At 37.4% G+C, this 25,529-nt stretch overlaps 1 protein-coding gene across 15 annotated transcripts in view; it reads left to right on the forward strand.

Moving 5' to 3' along the window:
* LOC123506347 overlaps positions 1 to 13,669 on the forward strand; it is a 313,494-nt gene extending 299,825 nt beyond the window's left edge. For 14 of the 15 annotated variants that reach the window (XM_045258357.1, XM_045258359.1, XM_045258358.1 and 11 more), the window contains 2 exons: positions 1,232 to 2,464; positions 10,967 to 13,669. In XM_045258357.1, coding sequence (XP_045114292.1) covers positions 1,232 to 2,464; positions 10,967 to 11,027 — 1,294 coding nt within the window. In that variant the 3' untranslated portion in view covers positions 11,028 to 13,669. Of the gene's footprint in view, positions 1 to 1,231; positions 2,465 to 5,331; positions 5,390 to 10,966 lie in introns of all 15 variants that reach the window. The other variant, XM_045258362.1, reaches the window with a different exon arrangement.
* Positions 13,670 to 25,529: the final 11,860 nt, after the last annotated feature.

Here is a 25,529-nt window from a genome sequence, read left to right on the forward strand (position 1 = left end):
CTTTAATTTTATATGTAATCAAGTGAATCATATTATTTAACCTTGTATCAATACCATTGTATTAAAGATACAGCCTACACACTCCTTCTCAAGTAAGCCATGATGTTTTCAGCTCACTGCTACAATGGCACAGAAAACGAGGCACCAATATTGTGTAAAGCTTTGAGTGTATACTAGTTTCTGCTTAAAAAAGTGTTGCTACAACCTACAAAGCTAAACACCTCATCACTTGTGATTACATTGCACATTGCAAATGCAGTATATATATATATATATATATATATATATATATATATATATATATATATATATATATATATATATATATATATATATATATATATATATATCAATAGATTAAAGGCTACAAAGTTATTAATACTTATTGAGATTTAAGACTAAGACAAAAGTAATTGCTCAATGTAAGCACCTAAGGAGTCAGTGACAACATTAGTATATGATGATGTTAATTTGCTTTGTTTTGTGTTTCTACCTTTGACACTTCCAACTGGCCTTAACATTTCACCACCACTGACTACAAAGTATCATTAGAATCTTATGGTCTGTGTTGCATCATTTCATGTGTTGTGGTTGGTGTGCTGGATGGTGAGGTAAGAGTTACCACTAGCCTTTTTACTATCTGTCATTTATTCATTTGTTAAAATGTGACCAAAGATCTGTATAATATGGTGATGTGTATGTTTGCTGTTATCTATCTAGAAGTCACCATGTGGTGGTGGTCTGCTCCAAATTCTAAACTTGCTGTAGGCAATTCTTGCTATGTTCTTGGGATTTATTTTTATTTGTGGGAATTCAGACACTTCTTAATTTGTGTATAGATGCATTATGCAATTTTGAGGAAAGCCAGTAAAACACTACTGAATGAATTCATGAATATACATATCATTTGCTTAACTCAATCTTGTAAGAATATAAATTGATAAAATAAACACACACCCACTCACACACACTTCTCTGAGCATAGATTAGAATTTACTTGTGATGATAATGATAATAATAGTAATAGTATTTGTAGTAATAGACAAAATTGAGAGTTTATGCATTAGGGTCATATCCCAAATGTAGATTTAAGAAGTGTCTGTTGGTTATCATTTAGATCAATCTTGAAGTTTACATAATATAGCCAGCAATTACAATCAAATCTGGTATTGTTTTGCTGTAAAGCTTGTTATAATCTATGTATCTTTCACTTAAAATTTCTTTTCTTCAGTTGTGCTGAGCGACAAAGTTTAGCACCAGCGGAGGTAAGCCACAGCAACACAGTGTGCCCATGGGACAATAACGCTGAGGCAACAGCAGCCAACATTTGTCCTTGGGAAACAAGTGCTCCTCCTCCAACCTCTACAGCACGAAGTAATCAGCCAACAAAATTAGACCAAAGATTAACAAACCCTAAAATACGCCCTGATCGCTCCAAATCTGTTGATGTTAGCTCCCTAGGCAAGAGACAAGGATCAGTGTCCCAGGCACCTAGCCTGGATCCAGTTCCATCAGAAGGCTATCCAGCAGCATCAGTCTGTCCATGGGAGAACCAAGAGCTGCCAAATCGTACAACAGAGAAGTCTAAGTCCATTGATGTAGATGTATGTCCTTGGGAAACTAATGAATCTGCAAAAAAGTCATCAACTAGTTCAGCTCCTGGAGTCATGGCTGGAGACCAACAGGTCACATCCACTTCTGGCATGTCTTTGCCTGGACATCCAGAACATTCAGATAAAACAAATATGGCAATTGTTCTTGCCGTAAAGGAAAAGGGAAGTAAAGATGTTTCACGTCCACCATGTGAGAGAAAAATCTCTATTCAAGTTTGTCCATGGGAAGAAGTAGAAGAGGAAGATTCTCAAACCTCAGAGACTCACAGTTCTAGCCATAGTGATAAAGCACAAGGAAAGCAACCATGTGATGAGAGTGAGGTCAGAACAGAGAAAGCTACAAAACCCAAAGAAAAATATATGAGTGAAAGCTACCCCAAGCCTGAAAGCCTGCCTATGCAGACCCCTCTTGAAACCCGGCAAGGTGTTGGAAGTGAGGGAACCTCATCACCCTCATCTACTTGCTCCTCATCTAGCTACAGTGATTCCCGCAAAATTAAAATTGACTATACAGTGAGGTCAGGTCATTTGCCAGGTCAGTATGGCCTACCTATAACCCCCATCCCAGCAGGTAGTGCTCCCCCAGTGAGCCAGCAGCCTCAGCATGGGCATGCCGCTGCCACTGCCACCACCACCCTCAGCAGCGGGAACATCAGCACCACCAGCAGCAGCAGCAGCACTGCTGGTGGTCACCACGTGCGAGCTGAATCCCCACGAGGTACAGATAAGCTACTCAACCCTGCTGAAGGTGGAAGTAAACCTACATCACCCAGAGTGGCAACTAATGTAGTGGCACCATGGGAAGAGAATCCTCCTCAGAAGATGACTGACATCTGTCCATGGGAAGATGAGTAAGTCTTTTTGTTATTCCTTTATTTATCTTTGAATCAGTTATCTATTTTATTTCTTTATTTTATTATTATTTACTCATTTATTTATTTTTTTTTCTTACTTTAGCCGTCACTTATTGCCTCTCATTTCTAAACTACTTTGAGGTAAGATTTTATGCTTAGGTGCGTCAACAGTGTACTTTCAAAAGACAGTTATCTTATGTCTGTAGAAAATTCTTGTTCAGTTGAGTAAAAAGATGTCCTTTTAGGTTCTCCCAGCAAGTCATATCAGAAAGGATCCAAAGGTCATAGCAGCATGTAGTCTTGTTAAAGCATGGTGCACAGTGTTGCCAAGATACTAACACCACTGTCCCATGACTATGTCCTTCTCACACTATTCAGCTTAACGAAGCACCATTAAACCTCTGCAGTACTAACAAATATTTATAAATGAAAAACTGAAGTAATCTTCCAGCTTAATTGTACATAGCAGGAATGTATCCCCACAAGAAAACATTTTTTCAGAAATGCAATATGACCTCTAATATACAGATTATGCATTATCAGCATCAACATGATTTGAACTTAACATCTCTACATGATAATGCATGAATTCCATTATCGTTTTTCTTTATTACATCCTACAGGGTAGCATATGTTCCCTGACACTAGTAATAATAGACATCCTAAGTGTGGGTGACAAAGGAAAAGATTTGTGATGGTGCTTGAGGGTTGGGGACATAAATGACCCAGGAACCCACACCCTGCCCCTCATGGTCCACACAGTCTCAGCCAACTGCTTTGTAGATTTGCTTTTCTCTCATAATGCATGCTATAATATTTTGGCGAGAGATAAGTTCACCAGCGAAAATTCAGAGATTGAATAACATAACCGTGAGTACTCAGTGAACTATTTGTCAGTATTTTTGTGATTCAAAATCTGAAATTTTATTGGTCAAGTATCTTTTACTGCTTGCAGTCATTCTTGGTCATGGGTACAGATATATTTGTATTTGCCAGTGGCCTTAGTCATGTAAAAAGAGCCAAGTTCAAAGATGAATAATTGGTGTTTCCCATTTACCTTTAACTATACGTACTTGTGATTGGTAGGACAAGTGTAGCCACAGTTAAGCCAAACTTAGCCTAGCCTCAAGTTCCTGATACCCTCCCTGAGTGATTGATACAAGAATCCTTCCTAGAGTTACTTCTTACTTCTCCAGCATGCGAGGAGCCATGAGCAACCCTGCCCATTGTTTGACCCTTGAATGAGTCTTACCATACACCATCACTTCCCTTAGGGACAGCCTTCCTCATCACCCCTTCTTGTCAGAAAATCACATCAGATATAATGAAGTAGCTTATGACATCCACCATATTACTTCATCATGCTATATTGTATTCAGAATGGTTTAAGTATGAATCTAGATAGTCAAGAAACAGGATTCTTTTTATACCAGAAGTTTTAAGATTTGTTATTTATCCAATAAATTGAAAACAAGCAGTGTTGAAGGAACCTAACTGCTATTGAACATATTGAACATTATTTTATACCTTGTATGTAACTTGCTTACTCATATTGTGAGTTAATGTGAGGGACAGCTGCTCCAGTTTGTTATTTTATTCTGAATACACCTGAACCAGACATTTCTAATTGCCAATATGTATCATTATTTGCCAAAATGGAAATTAAGTAACAGTATTTCAATTTCATCAGCACTTATTTTCAAGTACCTTGAGATAAAACCATAAAATTTTAAAGTTTTAGTATTGAAAGTATTTCTTGACATGCTAGGCAATCTATTTGTCCCCCCAAAAAAATTTTTGTATAACTTATTAGCAAGTGAACTTAATCACTGAATCTTTCATGTTCATTTTCCATTTCTCTTTCTCATCACTATCATCATGATTAGGTAAACACTCATGGTCTTTTCTTGCTTATGGTACATAGCAGTTGACACATTAGAAGGACATGATGATCTATATCACAAAACCTATCTCTTTTTTGTCAACATTCATCACTCACATTGCCATGGCTCCCCATGAATTAGGCATTGTTCTGAAGTTTTCTGTTTCTTCTGCTGTTCTTATTTCCTTTCAAGATGTAATGACTCAAATTGTATTCAGTTAGGTGAGTAATAAATCCCTCAGTTGGTTGTTCAGAAACTATTATTTAATCTTCCCTTTCCTTCAGTCATAGCTAGAATTGTTAGGTTTTCTTTCTTTCCTATTGTGAATGCAAAACTTTTCTTCCGTCCCGTCATCAATTTTAGGCTTCCTCCTTCCCTCCTGTCATCCTTTCAAGGTGTCCTAGTTTTCCATTATTTAGTACAAGGTGTCTTCTACTAAGAGTACAAGGCATCTTTTCCTCCTGTCACGAGTACAAGGTGTCCGTCTTCCCTTGCCGTGAGTGCAAGACCACTTCTTTCTCGTGAGTCAAAGTACAAGTTCATTAAGTGCAGGATGTAGCTACTCCCTTCCACTGACAATTGTAAAGTTTCTTCTTTTCCAGTCATGAATGTAAGGTTCCTTCCCTTCCTGTTTTGAGTGTACAGTTCACATATTCTTGTCAATCACTTCTTAATAACATACTTTTCCTTCTCTTCTGTTTTGTATAAGGTTTCCTCTTTCCTTCAGTCATGAATGCATGGCTATGTATCACCATTATCAAATCACCATCTTATGTCTCTGGCTTTTCTTTCACATCTCCCACATGAATGTATGCTCTCTCTCTCTCTCTCTCTCTCTCTCTCTCTCTCTCTCTCTCTCTCTCTCTCTCTCAAGGGTGCCACAGTTCTCATTTTTTGAAAGTGCCTCACTAGACCTTACTCCTTGTGAACCTCAGCTCCTATGCACTGTGTGTAACACCCTCTGATTCTTGTCTGTTTCAGTTCACTAACTCCCACTTGGCTCTGAAAGGCTCGTCTGGTGTACCTTATCTCGCTCGAGGTAGGGGCCTCCCCGTAACACTTGTCTTGCCCCCTGTCTCCTTACTGTTTCAGCCCACCTCCTGTCCTCTGACTAACACGGATTATATTTAATCCTTTTTTTTTTTTTATTTCTTTTTTTTTTTTTTTTTCATTTTTGCTCCTCCATATGTTGGCTGCTTTTGTGATGAGTGGGTGGGTTGTTATTGTCCTCATCACATTATACTGATTAGTCTTCTGTCACTGTTAATTTTCATTATATGTATACACACACACACACACACACACACACACACACACATATGTACAGTATATATCTCACACACATACAATTTACCAGCTCCCTTGGTACCAAAATTTTATGAGATATATTTTGCCAGACTTCTTATCTTGTAATAGTTATTAATTAGGAGAGCTCTTGACTGGTATTCATCAAATATCTCAAGTCTGTGGGTATGCACCAGTGTACAAGAAATTGTGTGGCACATTTTTAATGTAAATCTTTACTGCAACCATTATGCACATTCTCACATTCTTGTACAACATTGCGGAGCAGTGAGGCATAACACATAGACTTGAGTATTGTCTCAAATGCTACCAGTGAAAATAACTGATCAAACACCATTTCTGTACATTTTATATATATATATATATATACAATGATGCCAAGTTTTAAAGTGCAGAGTGGATTGTGTTGGCTTCCATTACTGATGTCCTTGTTTAGTTAAGTTTGGTAAATGGTTTTGCTTTCCACATGCTAATTCCTTAGGCATTTCCTCATTGTTGCAGTTTCATCTTTATCTTGTGTAATCCACATTTTATACAATATTTGTGTGTGTGGTGTAATAATCTCTGTCATTGGAGTTAAGGGAGAGGAAGAGTTCAGTACCAAAACTTTGTGTTTCTTGTTAAAACTCTTCATTGGTTAGGAATTTTGCCTTTTATGATGATCAGATTTGTCAACATAAAGGTTAAAAATGACAATAAAAAAGAATTCCAAACATACTAAATCACTTCAAATTTCATGCCAAGCTGGATTTTTTTTTTTTTTTTTTTTTTTTTCCTGTATATATACAGGGTGGGGCGCGGATACTTCCCAATTTGAGAATGAAATAAAAACCTGTTCACACTTCACAATTCTTTATTCTTCTTTTATGCCTTTCACACATGGGAGATTTACTTTTACACTGTTTTAAAGACAATATCTTTTAAATGTCCACCTCCATTGTCAATACACTGATTCAGACGATTTTGGAAGCTTTGGTCTACTCTCTCCAGCATGTTGAGCGGTATATTGGCTATTTCAGTTCGGATGGCGTTCTGTAGGTCTTCCAGGGTCTGTGGACGGTCGTTATAAACCAGGATTTGAGATATCCCCTCAGTAAATAATCACAGGGGGCTAAATCAGTGTGTGCCCACACTGCACGCATTTCAATGGGATTCCTGAGAGAAGCTTTTCCCGGCCAATTGATTTCCCTGAGAGGAGACTTAAACTGGCCTGCGCACTCACCTGATTTAGCCCCCTGTGATTATTTCCTGTGGGGATATCTGAAATCCCTGGTTTATAACGACCATCCACAGACCCTGAAAGACCTACAGAACGCCATCCAAACTGAAATAGCCAATATACCGCTCAACATGCTGGAGAGAGTAGACCAAAGCTTCCAAAATCGTCTGAATCAGTGTATTGACAATGGAGGTGGACATTTAAAAGATATTGTCTTTAAAACAGTGTAAAAGTAAATCTTCCATGTTGTGTGAAAGGCATAAAAGAAGAATAAAGAATTGTGAAGTGTGAACAGGTTTTTATTTCATTCTCAAATCGTGAAGTATCTGCGCCCTATATATATATATATATATATATATATATATATATATATATATATATATATATATATATATATATATATATATATTGAAAATGCTATGAAGAGCAGTAAATTGACAATTATCATAATGAGGATTAATATGTGTGAATCACTATTGTTTCATTTTCTTTTCTTATGTTCTTTTCTTTACTATCTGTGTACTGTAATTTTTGCCATAAGATTCACAATAGAATAGTGCATTCTTCACCTCAAATATTGAAAATTAAAGACTTCTCATACATCACCTCAAACAGATATGAAAACTGGTTTTTCACTTTGTGAATTTTTATTTGCAGCATTGTAATGAAAATTATTCATTATTTGTAATAAATGTACAACATGTCATTTAATGAGATATTGGCATGTTACTGCTGCTGACTAGAGGTGTCTATGTTAGCTAGTAAACTAATTTAACAGTTGTGGAAAGGAATGGTAGAAGAGTCAGTGTATAGCTATGGGAGAGGCAGGATCCTGAACTAAATGGAAGCAGCAGATGCTAGACATTTATTATGATTCCCAAATGGCCAAAGTTTACCTATATATTGCTGTCATTCCTGCCTTTGAAGTGCTCCTAAAGGAACTGAGGAACAGCATGAGCCACCATGGGCATCACTTAAAAGAATCATACCAGCATCACCATAAACTGTGACCTTCCACATCTTAAGCTTTGAATCTGTTGGCTGGTCATCCTAACCTCCAAAAAGACAACCAATTATATGCACTTTAGATTCTACATTTCTTATTTCTTTTTCCTAAAGTAGTATGAAAAATATTTCTTTCTAAAATAAAGAATGTACCAGACCAGTTGCTGGTAAATTTGTGACACACACACACACACACACACACACACACACACACACACACACACACACACACACACATATGCTCACCAAAGTTTTTGCCATGTGACATCCTCACATTTGCTTTGACAATTTAACTAATTTGGTTTAACACAGTACATATGTGTGTTTGTGTCTTCATATGCAGTATTAATTTAACTGATTCAGTGATAGATTCTTTCTTTATGTATCTATATTATCTCTTAATTTCTTCATTGAAAGTCATTTGTTTCTTATAATTTAGAAAATATTTTTGTTTGAGTAGTAATGGAATAATTTTGGTGAACACATTTGTGAAAATTTTGATGTTTTGATATTTAGCCATAGTCATAATTCAACATTAGTAAATAAAGATTTATAGGAAAAGAGGTTATCACTTTGTATGGACAGGTGTCTTTCAATGTGTAGTTGCCAGATGTGAGTTGTTTTCTTTTGTAGTAATGATCACTGAGCAGTCACAACAATGATGAGTTGATGGTATGGCAGCAGTCCTTCAGTCTTAACCAGAGCGCTCATTAACACTCAGGTGATAAGTGGCCTACCATATCCGTGTTGGTGTGAGATCTCCAGTTGTATCCTGGAAAGTAACCCTTCCCGCCTCTCCTAAACTCCTCTTCCCCAACACTACGGGATGAACTTTCCCTAAACCCATTATAAAAAGTACTGCTATTTTTATTATGTTATATATATATATATATATATATATATATATATATATATATATATATATATATATATATATATATATATATATATGATTTTGTGTTCAGCAAGAATACTCTCCTCCAGCTAAGCATTATAATTTATTTATGTTCTCTCATCACATGTAGCAGGTTATATGCACTCTGTGTTGGGCCTCCTGCCTCAATGCAAGACCTCATTTCCACCATGTTTGTGTTACAAGTGTCTTTATAGATATATCAGTTATCAGAAGGGCAGACACACTTTTATTTTAAAGTATTATCCAGATCCTTTGGGGAAAAAAAAGTAACAGTATTTTAACACTTAAAGTATTTTTTTAAAAATTACTGTTAATACCACACTAAAATCATTGTCATTTTATTTTATTTATTTATTTTTATGTACAGTATGGTTAGCAATAGTGCAAGATCAAACAACAATATTTATGAACTACAGAATATTCATCCTAAAGCATAATTTGTAATACAGTATTAGTTGACCTGAAGTAACATGAGTCACATAAAACCATGAAAAGAACTCAAGACCAAATCAAATCTCATTACCGACACCATTAATTTGTTGACTTCATGAATCTCAGTAACCAGCTGAAGAAGTGTAGGATTTCCTGTCCCCAGCACATTATTCACTATAACATTAATCTTATTATAAGCATCTGTAACTCCTTACACATTTCTTTTAGTGGAGTTACGTGATTGACTTGTGTGTTACCTCACTACCAAATTAATATCAACCTATTGTAAATAAATTTTCAGTTTAGCAGATAGACATTGACTGTTTGCTGCAAGAAAACAAAATAGTGTATACTGTATTTATTTCTTGTAGTGAGTCTATTAACTATTGATATTAATAGAAGACCTGGCAGATGTTAGAAAGTCTTCACGTTGTGTTGTGTACGAAGTATGTATAGCAGCAGGTAGTGATAATGCCACACCCAATGAACACAAAGTCTTCAACCATCCTATTATACTAAATGTATCATCTGACTCTAGAGTAGAAAATACATAGAAAAGTTGATAAATTTTAAAGAAATGATAATAAACAACAGTTTTTACTGAAATTAATTTAACTTTATACAAATTGAAGTAATCTGTAACACGTTTCTCCAGTCAAAGAGAGTAACTAAACCGTAAAGCTATAGCAAGCATCATGTTATGCCACTGGTGTCTTTTTACCAGCTTGGCCTATGTTGTTCCATATGCAACAGCTGTTACTTCAAAAGTTAACTAAGTTTTAATTTGCTTTTATATAAATAGATTCTTTTTCATTCAACCATTGTTTATAGTTGGCTATAACTGTAGTTTTCCTGCAGAATCAACTCTACCTCGTACTTACCACAGAAAAATTGCAGCACAGGGGAAAAAACTATCCATCTGAATTACAGTTGAACTTAACACTTCAGCAATGCATGCAATGAGGAATCTCTGCCACTCAAGAACCTACTTGGGCACTCTGGGAACAATCTAATTAGACTTCACAATCACATACCTTTTCTGTGAGAGAAAAACCTTTTGTATCAGTGAGCAAGCCGATAAATAGAACATTCTGTGCTGTGGGATGGAGTAATATGACGGTGTTATTTTAGGATTGATATTTGTTCCCTCTGAAGTCTAAGATACAAACTCAGGCTCTGCCACTCACCAGATTTTTTTTTTTTTTTTCCAAAAAAGTTAGATGCATCAAATAGTTTAATTCCAGATAGTATTATTACTGTATTTATCCATCAAATTTTTGCATTATTTCAGATCTTACTGTACATAATTGTATGAATTAGAATTCATCACTCATAACAACTACTATAAAAAGACATTTATGTGCATCAATGTATCCTTAAAAGATTTGCTTCAGTGTTGTTTACAGTTATAAATTACTGATACTAAGGAAGTTTATGTTCATTACTCAAGCTCAAGACTGTGCCCCATGAACTGTGTTATCAGTGCAGGACTGAGTTCTCCTGTAGTGTTTTCCTGATGTAGTTGAGGCCCATTATTTGATTGTCTTTACTGGCCTTAGAACTGCTTTTTATGTTGTACTACCTTGTTTCCTAAGAAATATTCTTGATGTGCTTGCCCTAGCTGTGTAAATTGATGATTGCTGATAGCTATGATAAGCTTGTCATATGTTCCAGAATATACATCTATCTTTTGATCTTTCTTGATTACAGTGACTATTTGACCTTTACTTATTTTGCAGAGAAAGCTGTAAAGTTGATACACCTTTTGTGAAGACATATGCAACTCTGGGATACTTGTAGCAGCAGGAGCACATCATAGCTGCTGTAGTGGTGTAGAGGACTCCTGCCGAGTGTACTGGCCAGGCATAGGGTTGGGCAGGGATGGAAACCTTCGTAAGTAACTTCCAAGAAACTGGGAGGCAGCTGAGTATCAAGCCTTTTATTCAAAGAACAAGATGGATTGTGTCGATAGGTCTGGATCCAGCGAAGGAACATGAGGGGACATAAGTGATGGAACAGTGTGTCAGAGTTGCGCGCCTGGCCCATCACACGTTCTCCTGAGGCTGAGTGCCCACAGCTGAGCCCTTGCAAGGCACCGCCAGGGGGACGTGTATCAGCAACAGGTGACAGAGGAAGTGTAATGGGTGCAGGGAGTTTAGGGACTGCAGTCCAATGTGATGCTGGTACCGAGGAGGAAGACCATAATGCTGCCGAGTTCCTCGTGAGGGGACTGCTAAGTGAGGCGCTTCCGACGATATTCTTCCCAGTGTTCACTTGGAAATCAAAATTATACAAATGGGCTCATGAAATGTAAGCCATATCTTACTGGTCATTATCATGTTGAGATGTGAAGGTGAGAGAGAGCGGAAGCGGCTTGCCAACATGAGAGGATGGGTCAGGCCCCCACGAAGGTGGTCATCTGAACTGGCAAGCCTCATGCCCTCCTCCTCGGTAATGGTGATGAGCACAAGACTGGAGAAGACTGGATTGTTGACTAGTGATTGTGTGAGTCTTCTGCTGCAAGTTTGGTTGAATAAATGCAAGTTCAGGAATTTGAATTAATGTCAGTTTATTGAAGATGGGAAGGCTGATGGTTAGCGGCATTTCATTACCTTGGGAGCTGGCACAGACGGACATTTTGGATGGTTGGCCCAGACCTGCTTGGGCCAGCACACTGGGCAAAGGTCATACTGCACTCACCAATGGCCTTGGTGCAAATTAATTTATAATTAAGACAATTAACAATGAAATAAAGGTGCCAAGGAGTGTTACTAACTAATGGTGAATTGGGAAAAGAAAGTATAGAACTGAATGATATGTGCAGCATCTGCCCAAGCTGTGTGACTTTCACATGAGTGTTTTGAAAACAAATCCTCAGTCAGTAAATGAATACATTTTAGAAAATAAACTATGATTAGTATAGCATTCTTCAGTATTAGATCAAAGTGGCACGAAAGTAAAGCTAGAAAAATCAACAATTTAATGTAATCTAGATCACCTTTGTAGACAAGTAAAAAGTTCTGTGTAAGTACATATATTTATCTCAAGTTGTTTTACCATTCTGTTCATTCCAGTTGTTTTTAAACTAGGGATGTGATTGAGATTTAGGTGACTGATTGCTTGGTGTGAGAGTGTAAATAATTGTTTCATGTTGTCCCTGAATGGTATAAATGTCTGCACAGCGCTTCTTCATGTATGGATGGGGAACAGAAGCTGACAGGTATACCTCTCTCTCTCTCTCTCTCTCTCTCTCTCTCTCTCTCTCTCTCTCTCTCTCTCTCTCTCTCTCTCTCTCTCTCTCTCTCTCTCTCTCTTCTCTTCTCTTCTCTTCTCTCTCTCTCTCTCTCTCTCTCTCTCTCTCTCTCTCTCTCTCTCCATATTTCTTGATATTTTACAAAATATATAGTGGAAAACTTACAGACTAACAATATAAGCAGCCAGTTCTCTTGCTGTTTCAGTGATAATTATCATGTTGGCTCACATCACATCTAATTCTTCTTTTGTAACAGATCTAAATTTGTTCTATATTATGTATTTGCATTTAGCAAGTCACCAGTAATCAATTTTTTTTTTATCATATCACCAACTAAAACATGCAACCGAATCCAAGGGACATATGTAGCACATCATACAAGGAGCATCACATGCACACAAAGCATCATTGACTTCCTGCAATCCTGCAGGAGAGAGGGTCTTTCATCTGTGCTACTTCACAGTGAAAGACATGCATAGTGGACTCACATATGGTTATAGATATGTGCATACTATACTATTTTGACCCATTCCGTGTGTAGCACCAGAAGCGTCACACAGCATGTGTACATTCACAGAAGTTTGGCTGTTTCAGGCAAGTAACTCATTTTCATATCATTTATAGCCTTTGTTTGCCCAGCCAAGACATAAATAAGAGCTATGATAACATTTTTACTCGCAGATAATGAAATATTTGATATTATTACATCAGCAAGATTCAGCAGATTTCTTTCCAAATTATTTCAGCTGCCTAGATTAGGCTGGAGGTTCTGTTGCCTGTCATGGCCAGGAGTCACAATAGCTTTCTTAACTGTGGTTCTGTCTTTACTACTCTAAATAATTTCTTGAAACAAGCTTCATTAATTAATTTTATCAAATTGTTACATCACTTAGCTACAAAGGTTACTATAAAACTTAATCTGGATAGAAATTTTATAATCAACATAGTTATATCAATTGTTCATGAGTTTTATATACATATATTTTCTTCATCTTGTCTTGTGCCACACATATGTATAAAATATGATATGAAATATATATATTTATTGACCAAAATACTTTGTAGTTTAGTATATTTTATGTTGTATGCAAGATGTCAGGACAGCAGCCCATGTATGATAGGTTATGCAATGATTGCTCTCTTTGCTTTCCCATGTGCATCAAGTTTCACCTATAAAGAAGAGAAGTCATTCTCCATTTTCCTGTCCTCACTTGGTTGGCCATTCTGAGTGCCATGCAACTTTTTTTTTTTCACTCACTGTCAGCAATGAAAAATTGTTAATGATAGCATTAACTTGTTAAAGCCAACTGTAACAAAAGTTAATTTGTATCTAAACATAAGGGTAATATTTCCCACAGAGTGATAGCTATGGCCTTCTTGCCTTCACAATGTGACCCACAGGCAATCTTTCATCCCTTAGCTTTTATCACTACTATGCGGGAAAGGACTAATCCTCAGTGACTAGATTTGGTTGAGGGTTACTTGCCGAGGCCTACTTGTGGAGCATACCGTTCTCAGGTTATTTCTCAGAGCCTAACACCAGAACACGTTTAACCCTGCAGCAAGTTTATAATCTCTTCAACATTGACTGTCTGTCGCTCCGAGTGCATCAGTAGATGCATAATTCATACAATATGTTATTCACTGTTATGTCAGTACTACAACCTAACAACGAACGCTGAATATATCTAAATGTTTGAAACTGGAAATGGAAGAAAGCTATAGTCATCTTTCGTAAGCATGAAATGGCCCAAACACATAAGGACAGTGTTGCTGCATGGAAAGGCTACCAGGCAACTTGCAAACGGAAACGTTGCACAGATGATAGAAGCATAAATGAACTTTTAAAGCACTACGGAGTTGACCTGAAATTTGAAAACAGAGGAGGTTCTGGTAGAAAGAAACTTTCTTGCCTGGAAAACCGAGGCTGGGATGTCCCCACAAAGATATATTGTCTGTGAACAACCTCCTTGATTCAGAATTTTTGCACTTGTAAGATTTTTGCTTCCAAAGCTTAAGCTTTTGGCACTATTAGAATTACATAACATTTATTTGTCTGCACTTTTAATAAAAAAAAGATTATCAGATTATTTAAGAATATTTTAAGGGGGCTTCAGCCCCCTAAAATAGGCCTAACGACTTAATTCAACTTGAATTATCCGGGGCTAAAGAAAAAAAAAAAACTTCCTGGCTAAAGACCCGGATGCCCAGGCTTGGCGAAGACACTGGTACCCTGCCTTTTATTTTACACATACAGCTGTACCCTGCCTACACACTACAATATATATGAAATGTACTTGCAAATGCGTTGTTGTTCCACGTGAGAGTAACCCCTATTGGTGCTTGACGACTTCATTAACTACTGACTGACACGTGCTACGTGTACGTGTCATTCAGTGCTTATAACGAGGTTGTTACTCTGACGTGGAAAAACAATGCATTTGCAAGTGCATTTCATATGAACTGTGCAATGTAGTTGTTTGGAATTGTTTTAGGAACAAGTGTGTTTTATCACTTGTGCCAAATGGCGGCCCCACCTCACTAAATTTGTGACTGAAACAAGCTGTTCAAACCACATTATTCAAGTAATCACTTCTTTATTTCAGTGTTATGAGAATAAAAAAACATGCACTTGTTAAGCCTACGAACTTCATAATTTGTTCATCAAAATGTAAGTAAGTTGGTTTGGCAGTTTAAAGCACTTTACATTTCACTGGTTGAACCAGTTTAGAAGGGAGGATAGCGGCTGGTCGGCCCCACACCTGCCGAGTGTCGTCACTTGAGAAAAGGCATTGGAAGTAAGAGGACGTGTTGTGACCTACGCTCCAGTTTGGTAAGCGCTCTTTGTGCCTGCATGTTAAGTTATACTGAGGTGAATAGCTCACCAAGATGTATGTTAAGTTCACTGTGAATCTATACATAGTGAGGGGAGTGATAAGGAAAGGCGTGGTGTGCTCAATTGTATCTGTAACTACCCAATGACCTTGTCGCACTACTGTCGGTAGCGTATGTGATGTTAGGTCAGAAGATGTGTCACGTAAGAAGGTAAGGTAGGGTTGCAGGTACTAGTGAAAAAGTAATACCAATTTAAGGTTACAAGGTATGCATAATTTAAGTTCACCGGTAACTAATCTCAGCAAACGACCGAACCATACCTTATCTCATGCTGTCATGCAGCCTCGTTAAGTGCAGTAGTTATATACATACATACACATTAAAGTGAAGCTAGTTCCTGTTATTACAGATACTGAGCAGAGTTAGTGTATTATTGACCAAAAAGTGCATTGTAATTATTTGATATTGTAGCGTAGCGAAAGGGGTTTTGCACGTCCGCTCTCTTTCTCAACTGGCTGAACTACCCCATAGGTTACTGCTATACAGGGTGCCCCATTAATTAAGGTGTGTGTGTGTGTGAGAGAGAGAGAGAGAGAGAGAGAGAGAGAGAGAGAGAGAGAGAGAGAGAGAGAGAGAGAGAGAGAGAGATTTGATTTGATAGGTTTATTGAGTTAAGTAACACATACAAACAGATGAGTCCTTTCTCATAGGGATGAAGGTATGTACCTACGTAGCCATCATCCCAAGCTTGAATTTTCTAGTACAAGTTATAACTAAATGTTTTATAAAGTATACAGATCTCTGAATATATATATATATATATATATATATATATATATATATATATATATATATATATATATATATATATATATACATATATATACACATATATACATATACATATACATATATATATATATATACATATATATATACATACATATATATATACATATATATACATATATATATATATATATATATATATATATATATATATATATATATATATATATATATATATATATATATATACATACATACATGCATATACATATATATACATACACATACATACATATATACATATACATACATATATATACACACATACACATACATACATATATACACACATACATACACATATGTATACATAAATAGATAGATAGATAGATAATTGTTGTATATATTATACCTATTTACATGTTTAGTATTTTCCTAAGCAATAATTTGTTTCACTTTTTTTATTTCTTTGTAGCAGTTCTGTGACTATTCCGTTATTGAACATCCATATTATTTGTTGTGTTGTGGACGTATTGTTGTCATTTCTGGCGTATGCCAGCTCGGGGCACTGGAGCACGTAGTGGACAAGTGTGTGGGCGTCAGGCTCTCTACACAAACGACACTCCTTGGCTGAGGCCTCACACCACACACCTAATTCCCAGTAATATTTGTATCCGAGTCGCAGTCTCGTGCACACGCTGTCTTTCCAGCTGACTCGATACTTTCCATAAGTGAAGTTGGTAGCACTCATAACATCTAAATAATGATTAAGAGATTCACTTCTTTCACATTTATTCACTGTTTCACTTTGTTCTTGTTCAACATGTTTATATTTTATTTTCCTGGAGATTTGTGCCAGAGTTGTTTTGCAGATTATTTCAATTTCATCTTTTTCCACTCCTTCTTTGGTGAGTTGGTCTGCTCTCTCATTCCCACATATTCCAACATGGGATGGCAACCATATGAATTTTATGTATCTCTCTCCAATATTTGAAATAGTAAACCTACACTCACTCACGACATCTGCGTGTACTGGGCGTTTACTCGTCAGTGCTCCGAGTGCCCCTCTGCTGTCACTAAAAAAGCACACGTCTCCCCCAATGTTTTGAAGGAGGTCAAGTCCACACTTTATGGCACACAGTTCAGCCTGTGTGGAAGAAATGTGGTCACTTAATCTATACGAGTACCCGTCGTCAACCTGGGTCCCGTTTTCTGTCACTCGCCTCAACAGCTCTACCGTCTTCCATCACTGATCCATCACAGAACACTTGCATTGCATTTTCACTTTTCATATTCATATCCACTATTTCTTGCTCAAAGAGTCCTCTTAATTCCCCAGGAAAATACTGCATCTTCTCATACTTAAGCTGCTTTATACATATGTCTGGGATTTTAGCTTCCCATGGCTTTACTTTTTCTTATTGTGTATTGCTCTATATCATTGTTGGGTATGTCATACACATCAAAATTGTACGCCAGCCTCGCTACAATATCTCGTTTATGACTCAGGGAGACTCCACTACTTATAATTTCTATTCTCTCTGAGTTTGTTTCCACTTTTACTTCTTAAATGTCTAACACTAGATGTAACACTAATTTCAGTGATTTTATTCTTTAGTGATGGCAGGTTTAGTTCCCACCTCATAGCACTTGTGTGTGTTTTTAGGACATTTTAATATAAATCTCATAGCCTGGTTTTGAATTTTCTCAAGTTTTTTCAAGTCTCCCGTCACCATAGCACGAGAGTGCGGGGCTGGCATACTCAAAGAGAGACCTCACTGTGCTGATATACAATGTTCTCAGGACTGGCACGCCAACGCCTCTGCCATGCCAGGCTAGGATCTTCAAGGCCCTTAGTCTTGCACAACACTGTCTTAAGGTAATTGATTTCTGCCTCCTTACTCTCAGCAGTGTAACCAATATACACGCCTAGATATTTATAAGAGGTGACTCTCAATGCTTTGGTTGTTTATGTGAAGCTTCTGTCTCGTCTTGGCTCGACACATAAATTTTGTCTTACGTTCATTGATAATAAGGCCCAGTCTTTGTGACAAGGGGGTAAATCTCGAGATTGCCTCATGCATTGCTTTCATAGATTTGCTCTGTATTAGAATATCATCAGCATAGCAGGTGATATTAACTCCCCGTCCAAAGTTTTCTTTTACAACTCTATTCATAAGAACATTAAAGAGTGCTGGACTAAGAACCCCCCCTTGAGGGGTGCCAAATTCCATGCATTTTTCATTGGAGATGGCTCCCTGAAAAAACACTCTTGCTTTTCTGTCATACAGATAGTCGTCGACCCAATGTAGTAATTTACCGTTGACACCCATGTTTGCCAGTTCAAATAATATTATATCGCCATTAGCCCTATCAAACGCCCCCTTTAGGTCAATGAAGGTCCTGCAGTAGTCATACTCTTTAGTCAAACAGTTAGTGAGAGCTCCTGATGTGTCTTTCCCCTTCATAAAACCATAGAGTGACTCGTGCAGTTGGTCTTCGATAACAAAGTTAAGTCTCTCTAGTAGGATTCTTTCCATTTTGCTGCAACAAGACGTAAGAGAGATGGGCCTCACATCATCTCTCTTACGTCTTGTTGCAGAGAGAGAGAGAGAGAGAGAGAGAGAGAGAGAGAGAGAGAGAGAGAGAGAGAGAGAGAGAGAGAGCGGCCTGTAAACTCCTTGCCAGTCTTAGCCCATATATTTTCCAGTAGCGATATCTGGCAGGTCCACACCAGGTGAAGGCTTCTGGTTCCCTTGGATTGGTTAAACTCCCTCAAAAACTAAGCCTTAAAGCTCCACCCACTTGACCCTCCCCTCCTGGTCCATGCCCTGTCCCTCCCCGTGACCTCAGAATGTCACCACCCGATTGTGTGTGTGTGTGTGTCTGATCTTTATTTTTATTTAATTTTCTCAATTCACGTAGCAAATGTAGCATAGCAATCTCTCTGATCCTCCTCCTCCTCCTCCTCCTCCTCTACCACCACCACCCTCATCCTTCATATATATATATATATATATATATATATATATATATATATATATATATATATATAGAGAGAGAGAGAGAGAGAGAGAGAGAGAGAGAGAGATTTAATATTTCCTTTTCAGCATTGAAATTTTACTATTGAAATCAATATGATATTCATATATTGATATTGTATAGTAGAGTTTACAAATGTCAATGACTTCAAGGTGGTAGTGGTGGTGGTGGTGGTAGCAGTGGTAGTGATGGAAGTAGGAAGGATTAACAAAATATTTCACTTTTTACGACTTTGAGTCTTCCGCCTCTTGACCTAAGGAAGAAGCTTATCAGGTCGTCACCTCAATGGATTAAATCTCTCTCTCTCTCTCTCTCTCTCTCTCTCTCTCTCTCACACACACACACACAATTATCATTGTTATTATGAATATTGTTATATGATTTTCAGTTATTATTTTTGCTACTACAACTACTACTACTACTACTACAATTTTAGTGCTTTATGACATTATTATTATTATCATAATTACGATTATTACAATTGTTTTATTATTATATTTTTCATCAATAATTAGTGTGGTAATTTCTCTCTCTCTCTCTCTCTCTCTCTCTCTCTCTCTCTCTCTCTCTCTCTCTCTCTCTCTCTCTCTTCATCTTATTTGCATTTCTGTTCTTCTTATTTGTTCTTGAAAGTTTTATTTTCTATATAAATTACATTAGGCAGAACAATAAGTTTTCTGAAACTACTTCCTGTACTGCTACTGCTACTGCTACTACTACTACTGCTGCTGCTGCTGCTGCTGTACTTAAAACTAAACTAAAACACACTCAATACACCATGCAACACCTCAAAATTCCCCTAACTGCACTCAGAACACACCCATGTATTCAAACACCCCTCTACACCACACTCAAGATATGTAAAATATACCTAAAAACATCTAACACACACTGAAAACACACAAAATACACCCAAAACAAAACACCCTGCAACACTACCAAACACACTCAAAATACTTCAGATATAACCCAAAAACACCAAAATGCGTTATAAAGAACGGTAACATTAAAAAGGGGACTTACCTAAATATTGTGGCTTGGCTCCTCCTCTTCTTCCACTTCCATTTTTCCTTTCTTCTTCGTTCTCCTCCTTTTTTTCTTTCTTCTACTGCTTCCATCTACACGCCTGAGCCTAGAAACACATCAAAACACTTAGAAAACACGAGATATTAGGCAAAATATTGAGGAAGTGGAGGGAGAGTACCTATTGTGGCTTGCCTGCTCCTCCACTTATTCCTCCCTTCCTCCTCACCCTCCTTTATTTACCTTTCCTTCTTCCTTCTGCTACTAATATCTACACACCTGAGCCAAGAAACACGGGAAAACACATAGAAATCACTAGATATTAGGCAAAATATCGACGAACTGGGCGGTAGGGAGGGAGGGACGCCGGCCTGGGCTATGATGAGTCAACACCTTGGCTGTGACGTCATCAAGAGCGCGGGAACAGGGGTGACTGCTGAATTACGTAAATAATTTTAAAAATGACTTCAAGAAAAAACGAAGCCAAGGCCGAATGCTTACTTTTTTATGACTTGATAGATACTTTAATTAATATCCAAAACATCAAAACATCTCCTGGTTAACTAGTTTTAAAAAACTGTCTAAATTAAGTATATAAAATGTATATAAACATTTCCACTTATAACGCTGCCAAAACGTCCAGCCATTTCGACTTTATATTTCTTTCGAAAAATATTAGAAAATATAAACTCTCTTCTCAGGCATCTAACACTGACCTAGAACCAGGAGTGAACTCGTGAAAGAGCATTTATGTAAAAGAAAACCATTAAACTCTAAACTCATTAAAACCTCTTGTAAAGTCCACCTATTTTCACTTGGCGAGTATTCTAACACATTCTACAGAGTCTGAGCTTTCTTTTAAGGCATTCTACAATGAGTTTGACCGTCAAACAGAAACGTAAACAAATAAAATCGAAAAAATAAAACTTACGTTAAACGGGACAAAACACCACTTCAAAGTCTACATATTTCACTCAATGGATTGATTTCACGCTTAAAAAAGAACAGACGATTCTTTGATCAAATAAAGGCCCAGTTACACCTCAAAATAAAAATCTTGAAATCAGGATATGGGAAATTTGGACGGTTATGGCAGCTCCTATTTAAGCTATAAAACACCACTAAACGCCACATATTTACCGAACACAGGCGCGGAACACACTTCAAACACAACGAAATATTTAGAGAAACCATAAAAACACATCATGGAAGCGTAATATTATTTTTAGAGAATATATCAAAAAGTATTGGAACCCGCAGGTTGCCACGGGGGACAGGGGTGGAGCTCGGGGACAGGGCGGGGCCGGACGGGAGGTAACGTCCGGGAACACTGCAGGGCGGGCTCCATAATCCTTATGTTGCATTTATTATCTCACCACAACAAAATTAAGCCCCATCGAGAAAACTTGGCTAGGGAACATGCAATGGTACAATAGTAGTGGCTCCATTCTGACACATGTTTGGCTTACGGTGAGTCAAAGAAGCAAATAATAGCTGGTAATACTGACAGCTGCTCGTTATATATACCCATCACCTTTTCAACATTTGGGCCCTGTTTTCACTCTCATATGCAAAGAAAACCTACAAATAAGAGAGTGGCCTTAGAAATACCTGAAATAAATGATGGTGAGGCGTTGTGGAGAGTCGTGGTCAAGGGTTGCATTGCTCTCTTGTCTCGCCGCTGGTGCTGTCGGGAATGTCATCACTTCACTTTGTATGTGTGGGTGTTTGGGCGTATATGGACATGTTGCGGAGTGTTTGAGTGTGTTTATGGGGTGTATAAGCAACACCAAACACCACACGGCCATCATCACCACTGTTTGTTGACATGGAGCAGACGTGCACTCGACACACCACACTTCTTTCCCTCCTTACACACTAATCCCTTATCAACACCACTGCCACACCTTACACACCTGTTCCTTGGTGCATTAATAACCTCCACCACCTCTGTCACGGCACTGTCACCTCTATACAGGCTGAAAATATAACGGCACGCAAGTGAGCTCAACCGTGTGTCTTGGCGGGAGGTATATACCGACGCCATCATCAGCTGTGGCTCTCTAAGGGAATTCACTCTCTTCTCCTTCCCCGCTATCAGTTCCAATACTATGTCCTTGTATGTGTTCAATTCTCAGTGTTTGAAAATTATCACGGAATTATGTGTGGGATATTCAGTGTTATTATGGTTTTAGTTTTAGTTTATTTAAGGATACAAGTAGCCGTGGGGAGGACATTACCACACATTACATAACATAACATAAATAATAGGATAACAAAGGGCCACCAGGGCCCATCTAGGTTATCCTGTATCAGTCGCACAGCGACCTCGTCATCAGTACTTAAAGATACATTTAACAGTACACAATACATTATATACTAATTTTAAATATTTGGCCCATTAATAGGGCTAAGTCCTGCAGCGAATTCCTCTACAATCTGTGATCCCCATACATGGGGATCATGTCTTGTTCAACTATAGTAAATTTCTTATAAAAACTATCATGCAGCGCTATACATAATTATAAATCTAATAAATTTAAGTGCTTATCTAATCTGTTTTAAACATTGTCAAACTAGTGCTATTTACAACCCTCTCTGGCAATGCATTCCAGAAGTCTACCACCCTATGACTAAAGAAATATTTTCTTATATCTAACCTGCAGCCTTGCTTTCTAAACTTCCTGCCATGATTTCTAGTCCTACTTCCCTCCTCTAAGGTAAAGAAAGATCTCACATCTATGTAGTTTGTATCTGAGAACATTTTAAATAACTCTATCATATCCCCTCTTATAGTACATCTCTTCTCAAATGAAAACATGTTTAATTCCTTTAATCTATCTCTATACTCCAGGCACTTTAATGCTGGTATCATCCTAGTTGCTCCTCTCTGAACTGCTTCTAACATATTGATATCCTGCCTATAATGGGGTGACCAGGCCTGTATGCAATACTCTAAATGGGTCCTAACATAGGAATTATATAAGCTACGCACCACTTCCTTACTTTTATAACTAACATTTCTATTTATAAAACCCAGGATCTTATTTGCCCTATTTCTTGCTTCTAAACATTGCTTTCAAAATTTCATGTTCTAATCTTCCTTTATCGTATACCTAGTGGCCATGGCGTTAATACTAGCCTTAGAGGTTTCGTTGATCTCAAGGGTGCCTTCGACAGGGCCAACAAAGATGTTATTATGGAGGAACTCATTCTCAAAGGTGTAAAAGGTAGATTATTAGGATGGATCAGGGACTATTTGTACAAGAGAACAGCACAGGTTTGGTTTCAAGGTGCAGTCTCCTCTGAGGAAGTTCTTGAGCTTGAAAAACCAGAGTGGAGTCCTTAGTCCAATATACACATGCCCAAAGGTACATACACAGTATGTGTGTATGTACTTTTGTAGTGTGTTGAGTCAACACTTATAATAAAGGTAGCAGAAAAAAAACAATGGTTTATTTGTGTCTTTATTTCATGTTTAATTCTCTTCCAAAGGGATTACTTTGAAAAGAGTGAAAAAGTTAAGCAGTGAAAAATTGACATTTGAGTAATTATCAGGATAATGGGTAGGAATGACGTGTAAGAGGGCTTAGTTTCACAGAACAGAAAATATTTGAGTCACTAATGATTATAATGGAACACATGCAGCATGTTGAGTGAATTTCAGTTTTTTGAAGAATACACAATAAATGTAACAAGCAAAAGAAGTAAGGTATATATACAGAGAAAAGTAAATTGGTGTACATGCAGACAAAAGCTACATAGTTGATCACATCAAGTACTATGCAAGATGCCACAACATAGCATACACCATTACCACAGACCTCAGACATTATTAGCATTATATATCAGCGTTGAAACTAACACAATAAGCATATCACCATTCAAAGTTACAAAATAAAAGATGCATGTTTAAGCACCTAGAAGCAGGTGGGGGTGGTTTTGTGGGAAGACCCACGTGTTTGTAAGCCCTAGCTACAGCCAAAATATCACTAAAGAGTATGGAAAGCAGAGACGTCACACAAGCAAGTCAAATATACATTAAACATTTGAACACATAGCTAGATATCCTACATCAATGCAAACAAACGTTTCAATTCAGAACAAAAAATCATACCATTGTCTTTCCATTCATGAAAACCAGTTAGACTGGCAATAAAGTCTGTTTGGTCAAGGATATGAATATAATCAGTGAGGCAAAGCAAAGCAATACAAACTACACACAAGTGTAATAGGAAAACCTAAAGGTAATAACATTCACTTCTCATGCACAAAACTGTACTACAACACAATAAGCACACTTTAGTATTGGCTAAACCTAAATCAAGCAAACACCACCATAGATACAACATACGACTAATTGTTAGCTTGAAAAAAAGTATTCATGCACGACACACTAACAAACGACGACTTAACAATAAACATGCTATACACAAAATAGATTACATACCTTTTCCTTCACAGGCCATATTGAAGCTGAAATCAATACAATATCATAACAATATACAGTAAGTCCTCATTATACGGTACATATGCGTTTCTGAAAACCTTAGCGTAAATCAAAATTACCGTATACCGAACCCATTACATCATGTAATAGTAAGGAATGCGTTCCGGCACGTCAAAAGTCACCCATACACAATTTAAAGCTACACGAATTTCTTTGCAGACGACACAAAACTTTTGAAGAAAGTTGGCTTGCACGATGATGGTGGAACTCTACAGCAGGAATTAGATAGACAATGGGAATGGAGCAAAAGATGGAGATGGAATTCAACATTAACAAATGTAGCATAATGGAATTTGGGGAGAGCAAAAATAGGATAACAAGACAATACAAACTTGAAGAAGAGAAGATTAAGAAGGTGGAAAGTAAAAAGGACCTGGGAGTTCTCATAACAAAGGAAATTTCTCTCAATAAACATATCAATCAAATTGTTGGTGAGACCTACAACTTACTGAAAAATATTACCATTGCATTCACATATATTAATGAAGATAGGGTGAAAAAGTTATTGGCATCCTTGATCAGACCACGACTGAAGTAAAGTATGCAGCAGTACTGTGGTCACCTCACACCAGGAAGAATATCACCAAAATTGAAAGGCTACAAAGAGCGGCCACCAAACTGGCTCCAACCTTGTCGGCTCTTACGTATGAATGAGACTGGAGACACTGGACTGACCAACACTGCAGCAAAAAAGAGAAAGAGGCCACCTGTTGACCATCTACAGAATAATGAATAATATGGAGCTTCCTGATAGGATGGACCTGCTGAAGAGGGACACAAGAGGACATGGACTGAAACTCACAAAAGACAACTACAGAAGAGACTTCCAAGAAAAACAGCTCTTCCCCCA

The sequence above is a fragment of the Portunus trituberculatus genome, chromosome 19, assembly GCF_017591435.1.
Source record: "Portunus trituberculatus isolate SZX2019 chromosome 19, ASM1759143v1, whole genome shotgun sequence".
NCBI lineage: Eukaryota > Metazoa > Arthropoda > Malacostraca > Decapoda > Portunidae > Portunus > Portunus trituberculatus.